Below are 17940 nucleotides of genomic sequence, written 5' to 3' on the forward strand. Positions count from 1 at the left end.
TACCCCAAAGATGATTGTGGCCTAGTAGTTTCAGTGGAGATTTTGTAAAAGATTACTTAGATTTATGAAAAATGGTTAAAGATTGACTATAAAGGGCAATAACTCCTAAAGGGGTCAACTGACCATTTTGGTCATGTTGACTTATTTGTAGATCTTACTTTGCTGAACATTATTGCTGTTTACAATTTATCTCTATCTATAATAATATTCAAGATAATAACCAAAAACAGCAAAAAATCCTCAAAATTACCAATTCAGGGGCAGCAACCCAACAACCGATTGACCGATTCATCTGAAAATTTCAGGGCAGATAGATCTTGACCTGATAAACATTTTTATCCCTGTCAGATTTCCTCAAAATGCTTTGGTTTTCTAGTTATAAGCCAAAAACTGCATTTTACCCCTATGTTCTATTTTTAGCGGTGGCGGCCATCTTGGTTGGTTGACCAGGTCACGCCACACATTTTTAAAACTAGATACCCCAAAGATGATTGTGGCATAGTTTGGATTAATTTGGCCAAGTAGTTTCAGAGGAGAAGATTTTTGTAAAAGATTACTTTAACTTACGAAAAATGGTTAAAAATTGACTATAAAGGGCAATAACTCCTAAACGGGTCAACTGACCATTTTGGTCATGTTGACTTATTTGTAGATCTTACTTTGCTGAACATTATTGCTGTTTACAGTTTATCTCTATCTATAATAATATTCAAGATAATAACCAAAAACAGCAAAATTTCCTCAAAATTACCAATTCAGGGGCAGCAACCCAACAACCGATTGACCGATTCATCTGAAAATTTAAGGGCAGATAGAAATTGACCTGATAAACATTTTTATCCCATGTCAGATTTCCTCAAAATGCTTTGGTTTTTGAGTTATAAGCCAAAAACTGCATTTTACCCCTTTGTTCTATTTTTAGCCGTGGCGGCCATCTTGGTTGGTTGACCAGGTCACGCCACATATTTTTTAAACTAGATACCCCAAAGATGATTGTGGCCAAGTTTGGATTAATTTGGCCAAGTAGTTTCAGAGGAGAAGATTTTTGTAAAAGATTACTTTAATTAACGAAAAATGGTTAAAAATTGAATATAAAGGGCAATAACTCCTAAACGGGTCAACTGACCATTTTGGTCATGTTAACTTATTTGTAGATCTTACTTTGCTGAACATTATTGCTGTTTACAGTTTATCTTTAACTATAATAATATTCAAGATAATAACCAAAAACAGCAAAATTTCTTCAAAATTACCAATTCAGGGGCAGCAACCCAACAACCGATTGACCGATTCATCTGAAAATTTCAGGGCAGATAGATCTTGACCTGATAAACATTTTTACCCACGTCAGATTTGCTCTAAATGCTTTGGTTTTTGAGTTATAAGCCAAAAACTGCATTTTACCCCTATGTTCTATTTTTAGCCGTGGCGGCCATCTTGGTTGGTTGACCTGGTCACGCCACACATTTTTTAAACTAGATACCCCAATGATGATTGTGGCCAAGTTTGGTTTGATTTGGCCCAGTAGTTTCAGAGGAGAAGATTTTTGTAAAAGTTAACGACGACGGACGACGACGGACGACGACGGACGACGGACGCCAAGTGATGAGAAAAGCTCACTTGGCCCTTCGGGCCAGGTGAGCTAAAAATGAAATCAGCGCAAATGAAAGAATGAAATTTTTAAAATCGGCGCAAATGTCATATGCCCATTATCTCAACATGATTGATTTTCTTGCTTGAGCAGGTACGGCATGACCAATGATAATCTGTTTATTGCTTTTTTACCTATGTTAATTTCAGTGACAATGGGCATATGTGTCCTCCGTTTCTAGCGATAATTTTTCATATCATTTGATTCCGCAGAGAAAAAAATCAGTAATTAAGATCAAAGGAAAATTCCATAATTTTGTGATATTTGTATTTATTTATTCTTGTATACATTACAATTGTTTTGATAAATAAAATTGTGAATGGAAATGGGGAATGTGTCAAAGAGACAACAACCCGACCATAGATAAAAACAACAGCAGAAGGTCACCAACAGGTCTTCAATGTAGCAAGAAATTCCCACACCCGGAGGGGTCCTTCAGCTGGCTCCTAAAAAATTATATACTAGTTCAGTAATAATGAACGCCATACTAATTTCCAAATTGTACACAAGAAACTAAAATTAAAATGATACAAGACTAACAAAGGCCAGAGGCTCCTGACTTGGGACAGGCGCAAAAATGCGGCAGGGTTAAACATTTTTGTGAGATCTCAATCCTCCCCCTATACCTCTAGTCAATGAAGAAATGTAAACTCATTACAATACTTACATTAAAATTCAGTTCAAGAGAAGTCCGAGTCTGTTGTCAGAAGATGGAACCAAAGAAAATAAACAAAATGACAATAATACATAAATAACAACAGACTACTAGCAGTTAACTGACATGCCAGCTCCAGACTTCAATTAAACTGACTGAAAGATTATGATTTCATCATATGAACATTAGGCACAATTTTTCCCATTAGGGGTTTAGTATCATACCAACATAACATATATGAGAAGAACATAACCCATGTCATGCCAACAACTGGTTTTTGAATAAATGTGTTTAGTTCCGATGCAAAGACCCTATAAGTGAATCAATATTAAAGCCAAAATATGCAATCTTTAATGACATGACAACAGTATCGTAACTTTATCCCTTGATAATAAGTCTTTTCAAAGGTTTAGCTAGTTTATGAGTTAAATACTGACATCTTTGTTCTTTATAAAGAATATTTCCATAAAAAATTGGATGTGAAATACCTGAACGTATGATAAGTTTGCATGTTGAGCTATATTTACGAATGATGTCCTTATACCGATGTTAATTAAGTAAATGTTTTGACTAGTTTGTGATATCGAAAACCCTGGTGTTATAATTTTTCAGTAATACATAAATTTCTCTTGTTAAAATCTAAAACATTGTAACATACACGAGCAAATCTTACAAGTTGAGAAATATAAACACCGTAAGCTGGTGACAAGGGAAATATGCTTACACCTATCTCATAAGACCTGCAATACATCTCATGTCCTCTAAGTGTACCATACATTGGAACCCAGTTCCTACAAAAATATACACATTTTAAATTTTATTCTAAACAACCTTTATTTCAACTTAGTTTTCATTTATTTCCTCCTTAAAAGCAGTTTATGTATAAATATACTGTTGAACTCATTTATCTCAAAGTCAGTTGGATTAGAAAAATATTTTTGAGATACCCATAGTTTGGCTCAAACGAAAACTGGAAGTTTGTCAGGTATTATGGTTTCAGATTGATGATAATGTATGTATGGTCTTAAATTATTATAATAACATTTTTTTTTTATTGATTCTATAGTACAATTACAGTTTTTTCCAGTGGTATTTTTTTATCAGAGAGAGTAATTTCCAATCAATTTTACCATTATCAAAAGTTGACAAAATTGTATATATTCGTGTATCAAAATATTTTAGAAATTAAGATTTCTTTTATTTCTCTTTTATTTCAATATTACCTTGCAAGAGACTTCACAGTATTACTTTTCATATCATGTTTCCTTTGTAGTATTCCTTTATGAATCACTTCTTCTAAAAACATTCATACAAATTAGGGTTATACTTTTAAATGAAGTAAAACAAAATGGTTGTAATAATGACAAATTGTTCCGGGGTTCCAATTGTAAACTTAAGCATACTGGTAATCTAAAATTAAAATGCAAACAAAAGGGAAAGATCTTCATTTAAATTTGCTGCTAGGTTGTTGACAAAAAATATAAGACAAATGGACTAATTTCAAGATGTTGTGCTGCTGATCATTTTACCTTTTTTATAGTGTCTCTTTATCTATTATGGGTTTCTAGATAATAAGCAAAAACACAAAAAGTTGATAAAAAAAATTTCATCAAGGGCAATAACTCTAGAAGGTTTTCTGCTATAATCTTGGTCAGCAGTTCTCATGATTTCTATATCAACTGCATTCTGATGTCCAAAACCCCTAGTATATGCTTAAAAATACCACCAAACATCAGAGCATTAGGATCTAGGAATATTTAAAAGAAGTGATGAAAAATTAAGGCTGTTTTATTGTTACATAATAAGAATATATACCTGATTTCAGAGGACTGGAACTTAGAAGTGAAGATACAGGTTTTGTTTGCCCCACTGCACCTTTTGAACTTTGGTGGGTATTGCTATCATGGCTTACAGAGGTTCCTCTTGCACCGCCAGAATCAGCCTATGAAACATGATTATTTTTTTTTACACAAAAAACATAATGTAATGAATTACACTTAAAAAAATGGCTTAACCTAACTGTTACATTAAAACTAGCTGCTTTTTGCTGCATATAAGTAATCATTGTCTTACCTCCCTTACATCACGTTTGTTTTATATCAGCAATAAAAATATATTTGCAGCTATGCTAAATGGTCTTGAACCAACTACTTTTACTAGAAAATACTGCTAACATAAGCATTTGGATTTATTTGATTTCTGAAGCAAAAACTAGATGGTGAAATTCTACTATGAAAATATAGAAAATCATTATATTCAACAAATAGGGAAAAAAAGGATCTAATAAGCAACTTACAGAAATACAATGACACTTCACTTTTTGGTATTCAGCTATATCCCAACCAAAAAGGACATACAATTTAACAAGTTTGCCAGGTTTCTTAAATTAGTATTAGGATAGAGAGAAATGTACGGAACAATTTGAGGGAGAAATAAATTTTGGGTGAAATAAAAATGAGATCTTTTAAAAATATAAAAGTCCTTTAGTCAAACAAGCTTGAAGCACAATTTTAGAAATTACTCCTCTGAACTATGTAACCCATTCCAGATTTCCAGATTATACAACACATACATATAAGAAGATAATGTATGATTGCTGATGAGGCAACTCTCCATCCTAGAAAAGGTTACAAAGAAGAAAGAAACTAAAAGGTTACTTTACAGACTAACAATGATGAGCAAATTCCATACCACGTTGTAAGCTATTTGTTAAATCTAAATTTTTCTACTCACATCATCCTTATCTTCTAATTGATTAATACATAAACACTTAACAATATCCTCCTCATAAGGAAATTCACCATTCTGAAAAGAAAAATAATAAAGAACACATCTTTTCGCAGATCATTGAATAAGAAAATAAATTTGCCTATTTATCCTTTAAAAATAATAGAGAAACTAATTCCACAACTATAAAGTATATTCTGCAATACAATATTTATCCACACCAAAAAAATTAATCTTGAATACTCAAACCCTCTGACAGTAAGCCTAGCATGATTGGTTTCAAATTATAAAAGACTTCGGTGGAGACAATTTGTACCACACTAGATGCAGTGGTAGATTCTATATTTTTCTAATGATTATTATATAATATGTATGCATGTATGCAAAGATCATGTTCTTTTTATGCAGAATCAACAGAAATAGTCACTTTAGTTATATCAGAAATCAGAAGAACTCAAGAAAATTCTGTGTCATAATTAGAATGGTTATAAAAAAACATAATTATCTACCTAATTATTTTGAATGTATGCATTTTGCTAGCAGTTTGTCAAAACTATTTAAAATGCAAAATCTGTTTTACCGTTGAATACAGGAAGTCTAAATTTTGGTTCGTCAGCATTGATTACAGTAATATTCGACTTTTACTTTGAAAACTAGAAGGACATGTTTGTGTATTAAAGTTGGGTATCTGCATATTATCTCTGATTTGAGTATTTGTTGTGTATTGCCCAAGCCCATGGTTGTATTCAAACTTGGTCACTTCCTCAGAATTTGCATGTTACCAACTACCTGTATTTCCTTGAAATGATCTGTTACATGTAACATGATCAAAATTGTTTATTTGCGGACTTTGTTGTCTGATTTCAGTATTTTTTTACGCTTTCAAGCTCACCCTTAACCAAATTTAATTCAGTTTGTGAATCAGCAACTTCTCTCTGATAATTTTGTATTGCTTGTTTAGACTGAATAAACTGATTTCAGGGGCGGATTTAGGCGGGGGCGTGGCGGGCGTGCGCCCCCCCTAAAATTTGCAAAGCATGGGTTGACTTCAACATATTTAAGTATCAGAAGAGACCATTCAATCTTTTTTAACAATCAAAGTATATATAAAACCGTCAGTTTCACAGAATCAACGTGATTACTAATCAATTGACCTACGCTTTATCAAAGTTATATCAATAATTTGAAAGGAGTGTGTCAAACGCGGAGCTGCGTTTGATGACAGATATAATAGGTTTTTAGCTGTTAAAGTAAAAACAGCTATAACATTGTGTTTGCGGTTTTTATAATCAATTTGTTTGATAATCGAAGTTCCAAAACATCCCTAGATCACTTTCACAATTTCATCATGACACGGTCCAGAAAACAGTCGGCAGGTGAGATTCTTTTATAATATCCGTAATGAAAGATAGAAATACTGTTTTAAGCGAAAGGTTAGTTTATTAATTTGTATCTCTGTGTCTATATTTATTTCTCCCTTGCAACCTAAATATTTAGCCGAATTCTGTACCGTATTACCGTATGCTTGGGATCCCAAGTAAATAAAGATATCTACGTAAATGCATCTCATTCTGATTTTAGTTGTTTGTGGCGAACACAGTGAAGTCTGGCACGACCTCCGAAAATCAAAAAAGTAAAAAACAGATAGTATGAAAGGACAATTAAAAATCGCTGGTAAAAGTAGAACTTTTCGTTTGAAAAATATATTGGTTAGGTGAGCAATTGTGATCTGTCTCGTCTCACTTTGCGTCCGTCTGTCCGCCCGTCTATCTGTAGGTTGTTGTCAGGTGTGGATTTAGGCTGTTTCAGCTTTAAACTTGAATTCCTCGCTTATTTTAACACACAATAGTTCGAGCTATCTACATTTCACCCCTGAAGAAGAATATTTCAATAATTTTACCTAAAAAAAACCTCCAAAAATTTTTCGCCTCGCTCCGCTCGGCGATAATTAAAATTTGCGCCCCCCCTAACTGAAAATCCTGGATCCGCCCCTGGATTTATAGTTTGTAAAAGTGTCCCTTTTGTGCTGTTAAATTGACCCAATACTTGATCTAATTGTTGATTATGAACTTGCAATTCTTCACTAGTTTTGTCTTATTGTTGCTTATGAACTTGCAATTCTTCACTAGTTTTGTCTTATAGTTGCTTATGAACTTGCAATTCTTCACTAGTTTTGTCTAATTGTTCTTCAGTATGGTCAAGCTCAAATCTAGCACTACTAAGAATGGATGTTAAATCTTTTATGTCTTGTTTAAGCTTGAGAATTTCAGAATCACTTGTATTTGGCATTTCTACTTGCATAGTTTTCACTACTAAAAATGGAATCTATAGTAATCACTACTTATAGATGTACCATACTTATTTTCAAAATTTAAAAAAAAATAATAAACTTTTTATATTATTCTTTCAATTTTATCTTCCTACAGTTTAAAAAATTTCCAAGAATATTTCAATTCTTTTTTGGAAAGAACCCTTATTCTTATTTCAAAAATAATTTTGAAAAATACCAATATAAAAGAGTACTAGGTAAGTATACCGCTGCCACCAGTATTTTGAATGTAAGTGTTTTGCGAGCGGTTTGTCAAAACTATTCAAAATGCAATTTAAAGTCAAGAAAGTTCTTCAATTTCTAAATCGTTATTATTTCTTCAGACTTTCATGAAAACATAGAATATAACAATCAATCTCAATACAACAGTTAAATAATCAAAAAGTCTGCGTCAAATATGCTTAGATAGTGATAAATATCAATAGAATATCAATAGATTGCCAAATATAAATGTGGAAACCCCCTAGATTTAAATAACATTGATTAAGACTCAAACAAATATCAGTCACGGATTTCACCGTATTATGACGAAATATTTACTGGAAATCTGTATATAAAATACAAATACGTACTTAAATAAGCTTACGATAATTATGGATCCCCAATTTAGAGAAAAGGTTTTGCTTTCGGAAAAACATCCGATCAGCTGGGCATTTTTGAGTTTTAGCTTCCCCAGTTTGTTTTCCAAAGTCCTGGCTGATGTCAAAACACACCCTTTTTCATGTTAAACCGAATGACTTACGGAATTTATCTCGAATGGAACTCAAAGTAACTAAAATTATACAAAGACTGACATAATCAATTCATATCAATTATCATACACTATTTACAATGTTCAATCAACAATGAACACACATTTAAAAGGTTTATTCATGAAATTTTTACCATACAAGAAACATCGTGGTTTATCTTAATACCTGACACGATCACGTACCAAAATATGATCACAAGACTGCCCCCCTCTCAGAATGTATTTTGTCCCCAAAATATAACTAAATGTTCATTGTATAAACATAACATTATTTTATTACTAAAATAAACTAAATTTGTATTACTGTACTGAAGATTTCTCCTCTTTAGGTACAAAAAATACACATACAGAAATTATGTATAAATTTCTTCTTGTACATGTATATATCACAACGCATCACACGGTATAGCTGACTTATATAAATCGTGAAACCAAATTTCAGAAATCCTTGTATTGTAGTTCCTGAGAAAAATGTGACGAAAATTTTCAACTTGGCTATCATGTGCAAAATCATACAAGTGTTCGGTAAACAGGAAGTTGTCGAGTGATGAATCTGAAAACGCATCACACGGTAAAGCTGACTTATATAAATCCTGAAACCAAATTTCAGAAATCCTTGTATTGTAGTTCCTGAGAAAAAATTGATGAAAATTTTCAACTTGGCTATCATGTGTAAAATCATACAAGTGTTCGGTGAACAGGAAGTTGTTGAGTGATGAATCTGAAAACGCATCACACGGTAAAGCTGACTTATATAAATCCTGAAACCAAATTTCAGAAATCCTTGTATTGTAGTTCCTGAGAAAAATGTGACGAAAATTTTCAATTTGGCTATCATGTGTAAAATCATACAAGTGTTCGGTGAACAGGAAGTTGTCGAGTGATGAATCTGAAAACGCATCACACGGTATGGCTGACATATATAAATGTTGATACCAAATTACAGAAAGGGTGGATGTGTAGTTCCTGAGAAAAATGTGACGAAAGTTTTGTGGGACGGACTGACTGACGGACGGACTGATGGACGGACGGACGGATGGACTGACGGACAGACGGACTGACAGACAGAGGTAAAACAGTATACCCCCCTTTTTTAAAGTGGGGGTATAAAAAAACAAAGTTCTATTTTTAGTAACATAACAGTCTCTTCTTTAACAGCTTTTTCTTAAGCAGTCGTGCCTCGTTGTTGTGTTTCAACATACAGTTCAATGTACTTTTTTTTTCTCTAAATATGTGTCATCATCAAAAATTTATATCATCAAAGTCTATTTTTTGCATCAAGTTACAGCACTTATATTCTCTTCTATCAGACAGTGGAATTATAAACATCAAGAAGCTCTAACTTTTTCTCAACACCAGGCTAACCATTAGGCAAATAGTCTGCGTCAAATACGCTTAAATAGTAATAAATAGAAATAGATCAATAGATTGCCAAATATAAATGTGGAAACCCCCTAGTTTTAAATAACATTGACTCAGACTCCAGAAAATATCAGTAATGGATTTCACCGTTTTATGACGAAATAATTACTGGAAATCTGTAAATAAAATACAAATACGTACTTAAATAAGCTTCCGATAATTATGGATCTTCAATTTAGAAAAAGGTTTTGCTTTCTGAAAAACATCCGATAAGCTGGGCATTTAAGTTTAAGCTTCCCCAGTTTGTTTTCCAAAGTCCCGGCTGAAGTCAAAACACGCCCCTTTTCCCATAAAACCAAATGACTTGCAGAATTTAGCTCAATAGGAACTTAAAGTAACTAAAATAAAACACAGACTAATGTAATGAATTGGTACCAATGAATTCATATCATTATCATACAATATTTACAATATTCAATCAACAATGAACACACATTTAAAAGGTTTATTCATGAAATATTTACCATTCAAGAATGGATAATTCAGGGTTTATCTAAATACCGAACAACGATCACGTACCATAAAACAATCACAACATTATCAAGGGAAGTATAAATGAGCTAAGAATCAGAGAAATTATATCTAACATTCACATATTACATTATTTATTCAGAATAACTATGACCATATATTAAGTTAAAAACATTTCCTTGTTTTTTTAAATTCCAATAGGGAACATACTTTATAAAATTGTATTAATAAACCAATTTCTCAAGACGTTTCAGCCATTGGCCTTCTTCAGTTCTTTATTTTTCCTCTCAACTACATAGCTGACATTACATTTGTATTTCCTTTTCCATCAATCTCTCAAGAGCCTGAATCGCTGACCTTAATTTTTTGGTTAAATCTCTCATCAATGATTATTTTGGCTTTTCAATTTATTTAAATGTTCTTTGAATCGTCCTATTTTCTTCAAAAGCAAAAAAAAAATATCATTTTCTCCTATGTTCTATTTTAGCCATAGGAGCTATGTTTCTTGACATACAAGGAAATAAAATATAAAATTTATACTAAAAACTCTGAAACTCATTTGACCTAAGTTTGGCTGAAATTGATACAGCAGTTTCAAAGGAGAAGATTTTTTTAAAGTAAGTCAAATGAACAAATTATGTCTTTAAAGGGCAATAACTCCTTAAGGGGTCAATTGACAATTTTGGTCAAATTGACTTATTTGTAGATCTTACTTTGCTTAACATTTTTGCTATTAACAGTTTATCTGTATCTATAATAATATTCAAGATAATAACCAAAAACTGCAAAATTTCTTTAAAATCATCAATTCAGGGGCATTATACATGAAAAACCAGTTACCCAATTCCGCTGAAAATTTCAGGACAGGTAGACCTTGACCTTATAAATACTTTTACTTCTTGTCTTATTTGCTCTAAATGCTTTCGTTTTTGAGATATAAGCCAAAAACTGCATTTTACCCCCATGCTCTATTTTTAGCCATGGCAGCCATGTTTTTTTCACAAAAATGGAAAATAAAACACAATCTTTATTCGAGATACCCTAAGGATCATTCAGCTAAAGTTTGGTTGTAATTGGTTCAGTAGTTTCAGAGGAGAAGATCTTTGAAATAGTTTACGACGACGACGGACGGACGACAATGACAACAACGACGATGACGGACTGACGGACGGACGGACAGACGACGGACGACGAAGGACGCCAAGTGATGGCAAAAGCTTAGGAAAGGTGAGCTAAAAAATGCAGAGGGCCAATGGCCGAACCGTCTTGAAAAATTTGTTTATTTATACAATTACAAAAATGTATATAAAATACATTTCTCTAATTTTTGTGCTATTTTCACATTTGCTGACCGCTGTGAGAAAAATATTTCTCCTCACTAGTGAAAAATCTGTTCTCGGCAAATGATTAGTCGAAATTTGATTATGACGTCAAAATGTTTTGTTTTCTTTTCAATTTTCCTATTGTGACGTCATGAAAAAAGACGACCTTGCCTGATGACGTCGCATATAAAGAGCACAATTTTCTGTAAATCTTTGAAAAAGAACGAAAAAAAGCATTAGAGAAACAGATTCCGACACTATAACTCGTGTATTACAATATTTCTTAACTGTCGAGAGTGGAGAAATATCGTAATACACTTGTTGCAGTGTAAGAATCTATATTTCTTATAACAGAATTTCCAGAACGTAATTTATCTGCATGATAAATATAAAACTTACAAAATTTTTAAGTAAATTTTCATCTGCACCATTATCTAGCAAATAGTTCATCATAGTTATATTTCCTTCTTCAGCTGCATAATGTAAAGGTGTATTTCCATTCTGTAAAGAAAATCAACGTAATTGCTTTTGTGTTAATAAACTTTGTGAATAAAACTTTGTGATTTTAATAGGACGTCCTTATTACGCTTTGTAAACAAAGCCATGTTCTAATGAGCACAAAAAATATGTTTGACACCTGCGCATTGACTTTTTATAATGACGTTATTTCCATCGTTTTCCTTTTAAATATCTACATTTAAGCAGCTTACATAAACTTTTATTATATATTTTTTATCAAACAACATATATTTATCCTGCTCGTAGTTTTAAAACTTATCAAACATGAAATGTAATATACAGCCTCCTCGGGGAGGAAACGGGAACAGACAAACATTCTTACGGTATTTTCGTACGCTTCGACCTATAAATATGTTGTATTTGTCATATTAGAATCGAAATAATTCCTTCAAATCATGCTCTATGCTCATTTTAACATGGGTAGGCATTATATTTGTCGATATTTTACACTGAGCGTTAGCGTAGAGCATGACATGAAGGAATTATTTCTTAAATCATTTCGAAAAGAGTTATCTGTTTAGCTGATTCATAAACTCATTCAGTAAAAATAGTGCATGATTTATCAACTATACATCATACGAAAGAAAGCTCCACAAGGTCAAACCAATGAATTGATACTGGTTAGTTGAATTATTTTTATTTGAGAATTCTATAATTTATTCAGTGAAAAAAGTACATGTTTTAAAACTACCAGATTAATATCGTCTGATCTTCAACAAGGTCAAACCCTTGAATTTATAGTTGGGTCTTTTTATTTACGAGTAAGAGCAAAGATTTGTCAGCGCAGAACCAGATTAATCATTTGGGTAAGGTGACATGTTTTCCTATGCTAGTTTGAGAGCTAACATGTTAAAAATCAGACAAGATTCTTGATAATATCATTAACAGGCTATTATTTGAACTTGGAATTATTTTTAATTACGGAATTTGCATAATTTCTTGTGCTTGAAATTTTAAATAAATTCCATGTTTATTTGGTATTATAATGTTTTGAGCTGTTCATAACACTTTCCATACAATGTATTTTGCATAGATAGTGTTGTGAGCGGCACAGTACATTCTATTGAAAATGTACTATCTTCTTTGTAATATAAAGTGTTGTGCACAGCACAGAACATTTAAGTATAGAATAAACATGGAATTTATTAAAAAAAAAATCAAACCAAGAAATTATGTAAATTCCATAATTGATAATAATTCCAAGTTCAAATAATAGCCTGTTCATTATAATTTAATTTTGATGTAACATGTCTTTGGGTTGGTTGAATCAGCTCATAGACATAATTTTGTCATGTGACTGTGCATGACATCATCATGCAACGTTTATTTTAATGATTTACTTCTTAAACTTAAAATGGAATTTATAATTGAATTACAAGGAAAAACTTTTATATTTTTTCTGTTCATTTTGAATAACTTGATTTAGAATTTGATGTTATTTCTTCAGACAAAAATATATTACAATAATTCCTAACATGTTACCACCCTGAATATGCATTTTATATTTAAATATCAAACCCAAACAAACTTACAATTGGTGCATCATTTATAACTGATTTATCTTTTTCCACCATTAATTTCACAATATCCCAATATCCGTTTAGGCAAGCTATATGTAAAGCTGATTTTCCAGTCATCTGTTGAAAAAAAAAATCATATAATTTCATAATAACATGGATTTTATACCAAATAAAACAAAAGAGTGGTTGGAAAACTATCTTGCTATATAGCACTAATTTTTTGGCAAATTTAATTCTCATAATTGACAATCAGCACTGCTGTCATTAGGAAATTGTGATTAAGTACCTACTGATCAAACATTATTTCTAGTTTATCCTTCACTATGACGATCACAAAGACGCTTGATGAACATTAATAGTGCACAATACAGGCGATCTCCTCATTCTGGTAAATGACGTCATAAAAGCGTGCATAATTGACAAGGTTTTTTTTTTCGGTGAAGGACAAAGTCGAAAGTGGTCTATTACTAGAATATTCATTAAATTATATACAAATGATACAGATTCAATAAAAAACTATAGTTTCTGTGATGTGGATAACTGAAATGACATCAGTTCTAATATGAGTTATGACACTTGAAATAACATACAGTATTTCTTGTGAAGGTTTTACAAGATGCTGATTTAGTTTTAAATTTCTAAAATTTGTGTAAAGTCATCATAGATACCAGGCTTATAACTCAGTACATCAGGCAAACCATTTGGGAATTTCCTTTTTTCAAAAATAATTTTATCAACATCTGCTTTTAATTTTCCATTGTGCAACATTTACATCAAGACCCTTTTTGTGTCATATAAACTTACTTTATATTTTGCTGATATTTCAGCTCCTCGATCCAGTAAAAGTTTGACCACATCTATCTGTTTTTGTTTTGCAGCCTCACACAACACTGAAGAACCATACTATAAAAAATAATACTAGAATAAAAATAAAGTTAATTTTTTTATAATGAGGTAAATCAATACTATGCTAAAGATGACAAATTGTTTTTGTGTTCCAATGGTAAACTTCAGGGCCTTTTATAGCTGATTATACAGTTTTGGCTTTGCTTATTGTTGGAGGCTGTACCTAAGTTGCAATCATACCACATTTTCTTTTTGATATTTAGTATTACCTGTATATATAAGTAGCTTTTTTCAATGAGAATACATGTTTTGTTGTGCTAAGTGTACCTAACACTGAATTCAAAGTGTTGAAAAATAAGATGCACGTGTATGACAAAACTGAAAAGGACATACATATTACAACTTATCAATGTTGAGATGCTGGACAAATATGATATCTTAATGTCAAGTACACTGAAGAAATGTGAGATGAAAAAACTTAAGATCCATACCTGCCAACTGTCACTATATGGGGGGATTTCCACCATGGAGGCTGCCAAATGGGAATTTTGAAAGAGCAATTTTGTCCGCGATTGAAACAAAACAATTAATTTTACAATGGCTGTAGGCTTTTACAAGTATGAAAAAGCCATAAAACAACATTAAAATGTATCTGAAGGCCCCCTTGAAGGTTTTGTAGGACTGTAAGAGCAATCTTGCATGTAAAACCCCATGGGGATTTTGAAAAGTTGGCAGATATGAAGATCATCGAACATATTGATTTTTTTGTGTTTAAATGACACTTTCAGCACTAATGGCTATTTCATGTGACCAGTTTTGTGAAAAACACCAGAGTACCTAGAGAAATATCAACAGTGGGTCTATAGTATTATTGTAAGTCTTTGAAACAGCTTATCAAAAGATAGGATTTTGAACTTCAAAGGCAGTCTTTAAATAAAAAATATTAAGATTTGTAAAAAAGACTAACTGTTGTTTCTGAGTTGATGTCAGCTCTGCGATCCAAAAGTTCTCTGACAAAATTAAGATGACCTTTTGATGCTGCTATATGTAATGGTGCCATCCCCTTCTACAAAGTGATACAAATGAAAATATGTAAGGTATATCATAATAACATACATGACAATTATGATGACATCTTTCTCTATATATATAAAAAGTTAAATAATAAAAATACAGATGAATAGCAAATGACATAATCCAAAGCTCAATCACATTAAACAAAAAGGACTTGGCACAGGCATTTTCTTAAGAAGAAAAGGGTGGATTAAACCTGGTTTTAAAGCTAGCTAAACCTCTAACTTGTATAACAGTGGCATAAAATTCCCTGTTAAAATATCTGTGACTTTTACTAAATATATATGGGGACCATATATTTTCTACGTTGTAATAAAGCTCAGTTTGCTTGTTTTCAGATTATTTCACACAAACCACTCATTAGGCCACACCAATTTTGATTCCTTGTTCAACGGACCCACCCGCACCTATTTTTTTCAAAACAGATTTTTTTTTTTTTTTTTATATTCCCGCTTTCCACATCCAGAAAGGTCGGGTTGTTGTCTCTTTGACACATTCCCCATTTCCATTCTCAATTTTAATCATGTCCATTTCCCGCACCGTTTTTTGTTGTTGTAAATATTCTAAAAATATATCAACATTTGTTTTTGAAATCATAGTCTAACCAGTATATAACGATTTTAAACATAAAAGCACCCCACCACACTGTGTAAATATCTGTGAGAATATTTGTTTTAGCATGAAACCTATTTATCCAACGCGGTAGTATTCCGATATAAATTAAGAACAGCGGAAATACCTTTTAAGAACAAAAAATGGTTTCTTTCCTCCTTACTTATATTCCCTATCAACAAATGTTCGTTGTTAGAATAAAGTACAAAGAACTTCTGAAGGATTTGCCTTCAACTGCAATTATATTGTATGCTGGCGAAACAAAACTATCCATAGCCGCTGCATGTTTAGGCACATGTCCTGATTGATTCAGGGGGCTGTCGTTCAGCATCGTTTGTTGATGTTGTTCATTGGTAGTAATTTTTCCCGTTTGGATATATAAATTAGATTGTTGGTTTTCCGGTTCAAATTGTGTACGCTAATAATTTTGGGGTCCTTTTTAGCTTGTTGTTTGGTCTGTATCAAAGCCCTGTGTAAAAGGCCGTACTTTGACCTGTGTTTGCTATTATCAAGTTGAGAACAACCCACCATCAGACAAGGGTTCATTTTACTGATGTAGAAAAGAAAATAGAAATACCAACATGACCAAGGACTTGTTTAGTTCTTATATACAAAACCTTTGAAAACTTAGAATTTTGTACTCAAAAAGAGGAGAGTTATATCATATTTTAAACAACTTTTTCTAGAACAGGGGTCAACTTATTTTGAATAATTATTAAACTGTTAAAGTAAATGTGTTAATATGGTTAAAGTCCAGGAATATTACAAAAAATCTTGGACATGTTTTGACCATTTAATACCAGATAGATATATAGTTCTTTGAGAAAATATGAGCCCTTTTGTACAAACAAATATATTATAACTTATATTGATCCCTCATAAAACATGTAAAAGGGATAAATTGATAACATTAAGGGTTGCCCCCAAACTGAATATGACTTAGATGGAGAATTGTCTCATTGTCATACATAGACCCGGTTTAATTATTTCTTGGTGAATAGGGAAACAATACTTCAGAAATTAAAGAAATGTCAAAGTACAAGTGATAAATCAAGTTTTAGTATTGTCAAAACCTACTATTTTATGTTTACAAAAAAAAATTATAATCGCTCGCCTCTACTTTCAAGCTTCGCCTCAAAAATTTTCAAATTAAATATCTTTTTATTAAAATTTTCAAATCGCTCGCTCGCCTCAAATTTTGGAGTCCAAAAATATGTAGAACAAGAAATTAAATTGGTGTGGCCTTAATAGAAATTATTCATCTGGTCAGGGAAGGTATCAGATAAGAATTTAGAAAAAATGAAACAAACCTGATTTGGTAAATTTATGTCAACACCACTATCTATGCACATCTGAATTTGATCACAAAAACCTGTTTCAGCAGTGGTGCAGAAATATCCATGAACCCATGTCTGAAAATAAAGAAAGAGTTTAAAATATAAAAATTTACTAACTTTAAGTAAAGCTCAGTTCATGTGCCAAATAGAATGTATAAAAGGTAAAAATCATATGAAAATCCATCAAAACAGATTATGTTTTGAATTGAGCTCTGGCTGGGATCGCAGCCTTAGCTCATTTTGGATAAGACCAACTGCCGTTGCGTTGTAAATTGGTGGTGGGTACGCCAGGCTGTGTTGATATCCTTTATACCAGTATCTAGGACAATATATTTTAGGCGAAATAATACTGGTTTGTGCACCGATCATATATTCACTGTACAATATTCCTGCACATGCACACAGTTGCTTATCCGTGCTACACTACAAAAGTAGTGGTACTCCAGACAGTGGAGGAAAGAATTATAAAGAAGAAGAAGAAGAAGATGGTAGATATGGGTATGAGCATGAAAGAACATTCAGAATCATGTGTTATATGTGTTAAATTAAATACTTGTTCATCCATTTTTTTCTTTCGTTATGATTTCAGTCATATTGTATTTTTTGTTAATCTTGTATTGCTGATTATTTTTTTCTGAATTGGTATCTTCCTATCTTATCTAGTTTTTGAGATAAAAGGCAAAAGAATAAAAATTGGCCAAAAA

At 32.0% G+C, this 17940-nt stretch overlaps 1 protein-coding gene across 4 annotated transcripts in view; it reads right to left on the bottom strand.

Moving 5' to 3' along the window:
- Positions 1 to 17940, bottom strand: part of LOC134711636 (uncharacterized) — a 41904-nt gene that overhangs the window by 5581 nt on the left and 18383 nt on the right. For 3 of the 4 annotated variants that reach the window (XM_063572375.1, XM_063572373.1, XM_063572374.1), the window contains 9 exons: positions 17210 to 17311; positions 15181 to 15279; positions 14172 to 14270; positions 13380 to 13484; positions 11728 to 11829; positions 5040 to 5111; positions 4122 to 4248; positions 3530 to 3602; positions 3031 to 3097 (listed from right to left, as the gene is read on the bottom strand). In XM_063572375.1, coding sequence (XP_063428445.1) covers positions 3031 to 3097; positions 3530 to 3602; positions 4122 to 4248; positions 5040 to 5111; positions 11728 to 11829; positions 13380 to 13484; positions 14172 to 14270; positions 15181 to 15279; positions 17210 to 17311 — 846 coding nt within the window. Of the gene's footprint in view, positions 1 to 3030; positions 3098 to 3529; positions 3603 to 4121; positions 4249 to 5039; positions 5112 to 9254; positions 9508 to 11727; positions 11830 to 13379; positions 13485 to 14171; positions 14271 to 15180; positions 15280 to 17209; positions 17312 to 17940 lie in introns of those variants that run through there. The other variant, XM_063572376.1, reaches the window with a different exon arrangement.

Source organism: Mytilus trossulus, chromosome 3 (genome assembly GCF_036588685.1).
Source record: "Mytilus trossulus isolate FHL-02 chromosome 3, PNRI_Mtr1.1.1.hap1, whole genome shotgun sequence".
In the NCBI taxonomy this organism is placed as follows: Eukaryota; Metazoa; Mollusca; class Bivalvia; order Mytilida; family Mytilidae; genus Mytilus; species Mytilus trossulus.